Source organism: Zingiber officinale, chromosome 11A (assembly GCF_018446385.1).
Source record: "Zingiber officinale cultivar Zhangliang chromosome 11A, Zo_v1.1, whole genome shotgun sequence".
Taxonomy (NCBI): Eukaryota; Viridiplantae; Streptophyta; class Magnoliopsida; order Zingiberales; family Zingiberaceae; genus Zingiber; species Zingiber officinale.
Genome location: NC_056006.1, coordinates 3,062,275 through 3,073,262, shown reverse-complemented (window position 1 = coordinate 3,073,262; position 10,988 = coordinate 3,062,275). Strand labels below are relative to the sequence as shown.

The 10,988-nt window shown below is 39.2% G+C and overlaps 1 protein-coding gene across 1 annotated transcript; it reads right to left on the bottom strand.

The window, feature by feature from the left end:
• Positions 1 to 3,008: 3,008 nt before the first annotated feature.
• On the bottom strand, positions 3,009 to 4,163 carry LOC122031737 (23 kDa jasmonate-induced protein-like). The gene is made up of 2 exons (XM_042590836.1): positions 3,644 to 4,163; positions 3,009 to 3,564 (listed from the first exon to the last, which is right to left on the bottom strand). The coding sequence occupies exons 1-2, from the start codon at positions 4,085 to 4,087 to the stop codon at positions 3,274 to 3,276; spliced, it is 735 nt and encodes a 244-aa protein (XP_042446770.1). The 5' UTR covers positions 4,088 to 4,163; the 3' UTR covers positions 3,009 to 3,273.
• Between the last annotated feature and the right edge of the window lie 6,825 nt (positions 4,164 to 10,988).

The following is a 10,988-nucleotide window of genomic DNA, read 5'->3' as shown; positions in this document are numbered from 1 at the left end:
GGATGATCCCTATCCGTCGGTGGATTAGCCCCAACAAACTCCGACTATCTCAAGTCGCTCCTTGTGGGTGGAGAAACCTCACCATAACACTCACAAACACTTGAGAACTAGTAGACTACTAATTAGGGTTTACCACCACTAATTTCGTCGGCCATAACCAAGCTCCCAAGCATTGGTTATATAGGTGGCGAGTTGGGAAACCCCACCTACCAGTCGACTGCCAAAATCATTAGTCGACTACCCTCTTGTGAAGATTCGACCGTTATATCTCAACGGCTATTTACCAGTCGACTGGTAAAAGTACCAATCGACTGCTCCACACTGGCTGAGCAAACAAAAGTATTTTGTTCACTCTCAGTCGACTGCACCAGTCGACTGATGAAATCACCAGTTGACTGGTACCCGAGTACATTCACTCGGCACTCGGACCCACACCCTTACGACTCACTTCACGCTTCTTTGCAGCCTTGCCCCCTTGCTTTCAAGTCTACTTCCTTTGGCTCTCATCCCTCGGATGCATTCAAGCCCGCGGCTCATCCCCAATGTCATCCTTCGCGTATGCTTCGAAGTCTCTTCCCTCGGCCCTTGTCCTCGCTGCCTTGTCCACGGTCCCTCGGATGCTCAATTCTTCATCGGACCTGAAGCCATCAACCTGAGTCAAATGTGTATCCTGCAAATCTACACAACTCAAATACACATATCAAATACAAGGGTGAACCTAACTTAAACCCTTTGCCCAAACACCAAAATACATGGTCACACAGGTCCATTGGGATTGCTTCAACAATACTCACTAAGCTTCATGGTCCACTTGATCAACCCTCCTGAAGCCTCCGGGTTGACAAGCACTGGGTCTAGGGTGATATTAGTCAGTACAATAATTGGATGAGAAAGAGAAATAAGGGTGTAACCTCCGAGCGGCGTTGGCCTCCATCTTAATGATATCAACGTTGCACTTGCGTGCTACTAGTTGATTTCCTTTTGTCCATGGAAAATTTTATTTTTTGGTAGAAAGATGAGACAACTGCTCGGAATTCATTTAGGGTTGGTCGATCCAAAATGATATTATAGGTTGAGGGTGCGTCTACGACTATAAAAGTCATTTTGCGCATCCTCATTAAGGGTTCCTCCCCTAAGGATATAACTAACTTTATTTGGCCAAGCAGCTGAACTTTGTTGCCCGTGAAGCCACATAGTAGCATCACCATGGGCTAGAACTCGCTCGGCTATATCTGTAGCTGCTCGAATGCCTATTTGAAGATGATGTTAACCGAGCTGCCTGTGTCAATAAAAGTGTGATGGATATTATAATTGTCTATAACAACATTAATTATTATAGTGTCATCATGGGATACTTCAACCCCCTTTAAGTCCTTGGGCCCGAAGCTTATTTCATGTCCTTGGGCTTGCTCCTGACTGCATCCGACCGCATGGATCTCGAGTCAGTGGACATGTGACTTCCTCACTCGGTTGGAATTTCCATCGGTTGGGCATCCAACTATCATGCCAATATCTCCCTGAGCGGTGTTATTAATATTTTCTTCTTATCGCGTCGGGAGTTACTCCTGCTGAACTTAGGTGGGAGGCTGAGCCCGGTCTTCCTACCGCTAAGACATCCTTTGATGCAGATTGACTCCTTGATATTCTCTCCTGTGTTGACCGTTTGACTGGTGATACTGTTGATGGTTGGGAGACAGCAAACGTTGGTGGTATCCTTGTTTAGCAGCCTGGCAATTTTCCTTGATTGTAATGATAATAATCCTGGGTATCGTGGATCGTTGAGCGGTGATATGTACAAATTTTAGTTGGAGCCCATCTAAGGGGCTCGGGGCATTCCACCCGGTCGGCCTCCACATGTTGCACATCTTGAGGTCGTGGCTTTGGGTGACTTGGGGGAGGACCCGCTCGAGGCCCCTTATGAGGGAGAGGAGGAGGCAGCGCTCGACGCTTTGGAGTTGAGAGCGAGCAGGTGCAGTGACCTCCTTGTTCCAAGCAAACTGTGCTACTTCTACATTAATATACTCGGTTGCTTGGTCGAGTAGATGGTCAAGGTCTCTGGGGGGCTTCCTGATCACGGAACGAAAAAAATCACCGTCGGTGAGGTCCTGAGAAAATACGCTCACCAAAATTTCTGGGATAACCAAAGGGACATCCATGGCTACCTGATTGAACTTCTTAATGTAGACCCTAAGCGTCTCTTTAGGCCCCTGTTTGAGCAAAAAGAGGCTTAAGGCAGTTTTATGGTACCATCAACTTCTGGAGAAGTGATGAAGAAAAGTCTTGTAGAAATCCTTAAAACAACCAATGGATTTAGTCGACAATCGTCTAACCACCTCTATGCCAAGCTAAAAAGTGTAGTAAGAAACACTCGACATTTTATGCCATATGTATATTGGTGAAGGAGGACGGCATTATCAAACTTGAGGACGTGATCTTCTAGGTTAGTTGACCCTGCATATTTCCCGATCGTTAGATAATGATAATGCTTTGGTAGTTTGTCCCCTTGTCTCTCTTGGGAAAATGACATACTAACTCATTCAGGAGAGCCACTAACCATACAGGTTTTTTCTTTGAAAAAACGGCATACTCTGGCCTAATTCTTATATGAAACATTATTAAACATTCATAAGCCTTTCTAATATCCTTAATCATTTATATTTCAAACATATATCATAGATTGAGATGTAATAAACGTTACATATATAAAACACATAGTCGTGGACACTAACTATAAAATGAAACAGTCTTTAATTATCCATTGCCTTAATCTAGAAATTAAAGAGAGTGTATATATAATTTTCTTAATTACTTTTATCAGGTACCGTTCGTTAGCCTAAACAACATGCATGGTAGCAAGTAATTAATTAAAACTTGCAGGTTAATTTATATAGTTTTTGTTTATTAAATTTATAATGTAATTAAACTTACATATTTAGCTTGATTAAGCAAAATATTTTAGAAAGAATTTTTTTTTTTTTTTTGAAAATTGACCAATTTAATACTGCCCATTGAAAAAATTCACACAGATCAGAGGATCGGAGGTGTTTTCATTTTACTAATATAAGAATCGAAAGGTACATGCAACAAGAAGAAGCATGTTAATTATTCGGATACACACCACACTATCATCTCCTTCCAAACACAACACACATAATTAATTAATTAACAGTACTGCTCAAGTGCTTTATGATTATTATCATTCTTATTATTTTATTTTCTTAGGAATATAGTAGTGCTTGTAATCAGCCAGCCAGCCACAAGGTGGTAACTTCATTATTCAGCAGAAGCTTCATCATCGGCTCCTTCAACATCATCCACATACTTGGAATCAAGCGACTGCGAGACGACGCTAACATCACTGGCCATCGCCATAAAATCAGATCCCAAACCTTCCAGGGACAAGATTCCCACAAATTCCGGTGAGCTGCCTGCGCCAATTGACGCACTGGCGAAGCCTCCGAGCGCGGTGGTAGAGTAATTATTCGTTTGACTATCCATCTTACTATCAATGGCGTTCCAGTTCGCCGAACCAAAACCACCGGCCGTATGGATTTCAGCGTACACCTGCATTAACGATCATTAAGAATGAATATTAATCTTAATTAGTTGAAAATTTATCGCTTATATATATATATATACTCACGCGATTCTGATAATTCATGCGGGATGTGTTCCAAGCCAGCATCCAATCACGGCCGGCTCCGTCGTTGTTCACCCCTCTGTACACAATAGCTTCTTTGGAAGGACCCATGAGCCTACCGCGGACGTGAAGAAATCCAGCCCATTGCCCATTTTGAATGACTTGAGGGTAAGGGGATCGCCAGACAGCACCTTCCCAAGTGTGATTGAGAACGAATGATAGGTTACCTCCGGTGGCATTGTAAATCATGCCAAGCGTCGAGGTTCCCGTACCGTAAGCCTCCTTCAGGTTGTGCACAAAGCGACTCACGTTCGTCGCTTTCTCCTCTGCGTTCATATACTGCAAAGCCACTTCTGCTCTGTGTCGGGCGGTGATTTCAGTGATATTCGGAAAAATTAGTCTCACCGTGTCGTCCGTCACTGGATTCCCAAACACGTTGGTCGCCATGCTTAATTCTATATCTCAACAATAAGATAGAGAAAATGTTTTTTTTTCTGTTATAGTTTGTATGCAACATCGATCGATCGTGTATTTATAGAGGAATCAGATCATAACTTAGCTAAACTCCTTGGATGCTCAATTAATTAGGATATATTTGATAATGGGTAATATAATCAAATATAATATAATTAAACGCGGCAACTTCAAAAACAATTGAAATGGAAGGACCATTTACTGATAAATAATTAACATGGGAAAAACGTGAGATCACTTACTGATAAAGAATTGAAAAAGGAAACAACTTCTACCAATAATGTAGACCAAAGACCGCCGACAATTAACAAGATAAGACTTATAAAATCCCATATTGATATATATATAAAAAAAAAGTATATTGAATCCAAAACTTAGCCATAGAAGTAAAAGCTGGCTAATTTTCTTAAATATTATTCTTTCTTGGATATAAAATAAAGTACAATGTTTTCATCATTAATTATAGAGGAACCGTAGGCTACTAGCTAGCTGATAGCGAAACAAACTTAATTAATCTTATGCTCCAATAATTATGATACGTGACAAATTAAGAAACTGCCAAGGATCGAACCACCGGCTGATAAATAAATGAAATGGAGGACAAATAATTGAACGGGAAAATAATAATGGAAAGAAACAAAATAAACGTGCAATGTCGTGAATAAAAAATAATAATAACAAGGCGGGGTAACGTTAAGTCTTAGATGATCAATTTGGTTCCACGGAGGTTTTTCACTGACTAACAGAATAAATCGGGAAGCACATACGGCTGGCCGTCCAGAAACCCAATGATACCAGATGTTACGAACGGATCCAGATATGACGTGGCAGTCAAAATTTAGGTGAGATGACGGTTAAGTTAAGGGGAGGTGGCAGTCAAAGGGTCACTCTCAATAGGACTTGCCTCCTCGCCCAAAATTATGACTCCCGATCGGAGGACGACTGGCCCTAGAGCCAGTTGGGCATGGGGACCCAGTGTCTTACTTCGCTGCCAACACTCAATGTATATTCGACAGTCCACCCTCCGCTCAGATTCAATCCGCTCGAGTTGAAGAAAGGACCGACCTGTCATAAGACCGGTCGGGCCAAGGATATATTCGTCTAAACCTTAGGAAATCGGTTTTCCACTTTCATAGTACAGCTCCATATACAATCGGTCTGACGTGTGGGTTTTCATTGTCCATTCGTTCTCCTGCCCTCATATATATGGCGGCTAGGTATAAAGCTGACCAAGGTTACAGGGCTCAGCCTCCTTACCTCTGCAAGGTACACATATACAAGGAAGCTCTCAGAAGAGGTCCGATCAAATTCCTAGAGCTCAAGATATCACTTCAAGGACAAGCTTCTGAATACAAGGATGACAAGTTGAAGGCATCGATCAAACCTCTCGGGGCTCAGTTCCCCATTCTTCATAAGCGAGCATCCCCGCTCAAGGTCTGTCGATCATAAAACCGCTCGGACCTAGGGGGCTCGGTTCCCTATTTATATAATCATATCTATATCATTCGACATATACCCGAGCAACCTTAAGGTCGAACACCTTACTATACTCAATATTCTGCTTATGCAAGATGTGATCTATCGGCTAAGTGCCCAGTCAGGATATACTCAGGAGACAACACTGTGAGAGAATCACAACAACTTGTCAGAGAATAGCAACAGTTTGTCAGAGAATATTCTTAGGCTCTTGTGAAGGCATTCAATGTTATCTCCCTCGAAAGTAACTCTATAATTTTCCTTAACTGACACATTCTGATTGCATATTCCTTTAACCGTCTCATTAATGACATTAGTTATGAAAAAGGATGCACACGAGTAACGAAAGAGCATAGTGGAGAGCTGTTATGTAAATATGATGTAGGAGGGGATTCAAATTTGATTTTTTTTAAAAGTAGTTATCCGTTAATTAAGTTTAGTTATTTTTTAATTATATTTAATTTTATCCTAAATCTTAACGAACCAAGTCTTGTTAGTTAATTTATTCTAAATTTTAGAGAATAAGTCATGTTAGTTAATTTATCTTAAATCTTAGGGAATAAGTCTAGTTGGTTATTTTTTCCTTTTAGATTTTGTTGAGGATTTTGAGAGCTATATAAACCTATGCTTAGATGATGTTTAGGATAAGTTATTTTGATATTGAATCAATTAATTTCCGTTAAGTCAGGTTATGACTATATCTCTTTTTCTTTGCACTCTTGATTTCATAATAGGTTTAAGCCTAATTTTAGTTATTCTTTTTTTTTTTGGCGTGTTACTTCTCTCTTGTTTTCTTGTTAATCCCTTTGTAACTTCACGCTCTAGAATAATATACATATTCTGTTCAGGGTTAGTTGGTATTAGATCTCATTAAGACCCAACCGACCAGCATACCGTCTTAGCCCTAAGGATGTTGAAGAACTACAATGACAAGTTATGGAGCTATTGAGATGAGGCTATATTCTGTTGGTGCAAGGAGCACCAGACGATTGAACCTGTGTTTTGATAATGTCAAAAGGTCCAAAGTTAAATTGTTTTGTTATCTAACAAGGTTAATTGAGCTTGCAGAAAAAATCCTAAGTGTTTTTAGGAAAAATTTTTAATGGATCCTTGGCAAGTGGAAAACCCTTGGGGGTGTAACTCTAGGTCCTAGGGGCGGTAAGCCTATGTGATGAAAAGTCCCAGCTGTGATTAGGCAGGTGGAAAATCCTAGGGGGTGGTAACCCTAGGCGGAAAGTCTTGGCGGGTCGAGCACTTTAGGCAACACCTTAGAGTCAGGGACTCTAGGTGAAAGTCCTGGTGGTCGTGGACCAGGTGGAAGACTGAACGGGTCGTGGAGCAGGAGTTCAACAGAAAGTCCTGAAGCATAAGACGCTGAGCAAAAGTTCAGTCGGTCTGGAGGACCGGTCTAGCAACAGGTAACTTCTCCTGAGACGAGTAGGTGAGGACGCGTTCCCCTAGAGGGAACAGTAGGTCTCGGTTCGACCTACACTTTCCGGAGGAAATCCGAAGTCAGAACCAGACAGTCCGAAGGCTGTCAAAATTATTTATTTACATATTATCTGCTATGTGCTAACTTTGTTTTATAGGAGACTAACACTTTGTGCAGGGTTAGATTCGATAGGGATTGGTCGACCCAACGTTCGGTTCAGTCGACTTAATCTCCAAGTAGCAAGATCAGAGTTCCAACGAATGGATCGGGTTCGACCAGGGGATTGGTCGACTCAATCTCGAGATCGGTCGACCGAACCGAGGATAAGCGGTGATGTGGTCGATCCCAGTTGATCAGACCAGATGAGCTAGGGATCGGTCGACTGAACGACGGAATTGGTCGACCGAATGAAGAAACTCTATCAGAGCAGCAGAATCGGGAGGCAGATTGATTCAGGCGGGATCGATCGACCGATCAGGAGGATCGGTTGACCGATCGACGGCGGGTCAAACCTGATCCCGAGATCAAGGGATCTAGATCAAGTCAAGCTTGGCTATAAAAAGGAGCCTCGATCATCACTTCAAAACACCAATTCTTGAAGAATAACTTGAGCTCTTGCGCGCACTCCAGAAATGCCTAAACGCTGCTCTGACAACGATCAAGCTAGAAGTTCTATTTCTCCAAGTCGTCAATAACAAGTTTAATTTTGAGCAATATTTGTAACCTTCATATTTGTACTTGTACTCAATTTCTTAATCTATAGTGGTTGTCCAACAAAAGTGATCAACGATCGCATACCTTGGAGTAGGAGTCGCCACAGGCTCTGAACCAAGTAAAAGAAAGCGTGTTAGCGTTGCTTGTCTTTTCATTCTTTATTCCACTGCATATTCTGTGTGTTTTTCGAAACGAGTAAAAAATCAACGCGTGCTATTCACCCCCCCTCTAGCACATCTTCGATCCTACAATTGGTATCAGAGTCAGGCCGCTTTGAATTGGTGAAACCACCAATCGAGCAAAGGGGGTCTTTTTTTATATATCATTTTTTATATATCGTCTTCGATCCTACGCTTTTCATTTTTTTCCTCCAAAACTGTTTTTGAAAAAATTATTTTCGGCTCTTCACCATTTATTAGTATTGACAAAATATCACATTTAACCAAATTTGAAATACTATTTTTTATTTTATTAATATTTTATTTTTTAAAAATTGATGAAATAATATTTTTATTTTTTCTCCCGCACTATTAATCCAAGACCAAGTCTTAGAACATTGGTTTTTTTTTGTGTGCGAGATTCCTGTTTGAATGGCCCACCAAGAAGGCTACAACACAGCTCATCCGCCTCTTTTCTCTGGTGAAGACTTCGGCTACTGGAAGGACAGAATGAAGTACTATCAGAAGACAAAGGTAAAGATGTGAATCATCATTCAAACAGGATTCTCCCTACCAGTTGACAACACCGGAGCACTTGTCCCCTGCGACAAATGGGATGCACCAACTCGCAAGAAAATTGAAGTCTATGCAAAAGCAACACCAACTCTTTAATGCAGCCTAACCAAAGAAGAGCTGAACCAGGTTGGTCCCTTCAACAGTGCAAAGGAGTTGTGGGAAAAATTGATCGAGCTGCACGAGGGCACTTTCAACATGAAGGTAAGTAAATGAGACTTAATATTAAATAGATTATATAATATAAAAATGTAAGATGAAGAATCAGTAAGTCAACTACATGCCCGGATTCAAGATCTACTGAACGACCTCCACGCGATTGAACAAAAATTAGAGAATCGCGATGCCATCAGGTACGCGCTGAATATTTTTTCAAGGAATACCTTGTGGGCATCAATGATAGATGCTTATAAAGTATCCAAGGATCTTTCAATTATTAGATTAGATGAATTATTTTCTAATTTTGAGTTACACGAACAGATTAATGTACGCTCAGCCGAGAAAAGTATTGCTTTGATTCCAGGAACAAGCAGAACACGGGAACCAAAAATCAAGCGCCGAACCGAACCCAAGTCCGAAGATGAATCAGACTCAGAAGACGATGAAATTACTACCGAGCTCATAAAATTAGTACAAAAAATGTGCAAAAAAAAGAGGGTGACTCAATCGAACACGAAGGCCAAATCTAGAGTTACCTGCTACGGCTGCAATCAGAAGGGACACTACAAACCGGAGTGTCCAAACCAGAAGCAACGAAGAAGGAAGGCCTTGAAAGTAATGCGGTTCGAGTCCTCTGAAGATTCCGACGAAGAACACGAGAAAGCAAGCTTTCTTGCTCTACCAGTATAAGCATACATTGCCGAAACAGAATCCAAATCAGAAATCGGAGCCAAATCGGAAACACAGTCCGAAAGAAGCCACAGATCCGTATCCATTTCTGAAGGGCCAAACAATATTGTAAGTTCTCTAATTTATGGTACTAAAATTGATGAATTACAAAATTTAGTTTCATATTAGTTAAGAAAGTTGGCAAAATCCAACCTCAGAGTCAAGTCACTCTAAAAGGAGGTAACAATTCTTAAGGAGGAGACTAACCTAAGTCCTTTGACTGAGCCAGTTCAAAATGGAAGTTCAACCCATGTCTAACAACTTGAGGAAGAAAATTTCAACTTGAAAACTCAAGTTAAAGGACTTAAGGACACGTTGGAATGGTTCACTTTGGGTTCTAAGAACCTTAACCTAATTCTTGGAAAACAAAGGGTCGTATACAATCTAACTGGACTTGGATATAAGACTAAACATAAATTCAGATCTTATTTGTCTCTGGTAAAACGCTCAAATAGAACTTAGTCCAAGCATGGGTCCTCAAGTATAACCTAACTAATCAAGTTGGACTTGATCAATATTGGATCCCCAAGGATCAAATTCATTACCTTGATAGACCTTATCGAGGCTATGATTCAGGGGGGCTAATAAAAAGACCATTTTTATCATAAAATATAATTATCTGATATTTGATTTACTACTTTTTATTCATGCTTAGACTAGGGTAGATAAGGACTTAGGCTTGATCTACACTTGACTAATTAGACCTAGAATTTTCAGGAAGAAAATTAAAAATTTAATTTCTTTAAAAGGCTTTGTCTAGAAGTGGTTGATGATCCAATACCCAAGAAGGTCTAGTGCCTCGCCAGAGCTAAAAGTCAATTATTGAAATAAATATTTAATTGGCTAACTGTTAAACCTTAGTCTAATTCAAATGTTGATCAATCCTTAAATTTGAATTTAAATTGAAGATTAAATTAACCATCTAACAAAACTATTAAGGTTCCCTGATTAAAAATCTAGCAAAAGGTGAGATGGACCTAGTTTTTTTAAAAAAAAGTAGTTAACCAAACCAAAATTAATTAAACTTAATTTAATTAAGTTAACTCAATTAAATTTTAAGTAATTTTAAAATCTTAATTATTTAATTAATTTTAAACTAAAATCATAATTCAAAATCATAATTAATTTCAAAATCTTAATTAATTTAATTTCAAAATCATAATTCAAAATCTTAATTGATTTCAAAATCATAATTCAAAATCTTAATTAATTTCAAAATCTTAATTATTTTTAGAATCTAATTAATTTTCAAATTATAATTAACCTTCAAAATTTTAATTATTTCCAAATGCTAATTAATCTTTAAATTTTAATTTCAAACTTATATTTTAAAATTTGAAATTTGAACTTATTCAAAATTCAAACTTATATTCCAAAATTTGAAATTCAAACTCATTCAAATTTATATTTTAAAATCTCAAATTTAGAATTTTTGAAATCCAAATTTTTGAAATATACTTCAATATTTTTAAAAGTTAAAGATAAAATCAATTTAACTTAACTTCGTCTCACACACACTCATAAGCTGAACATGCTTGATAACATAGAATGAGTGAGATGGAAAATTAGGATAATAGATAATAACTTTTATGTTTATCTCTCATGCTTGGACTCTAGGACCCTCAAACATTTT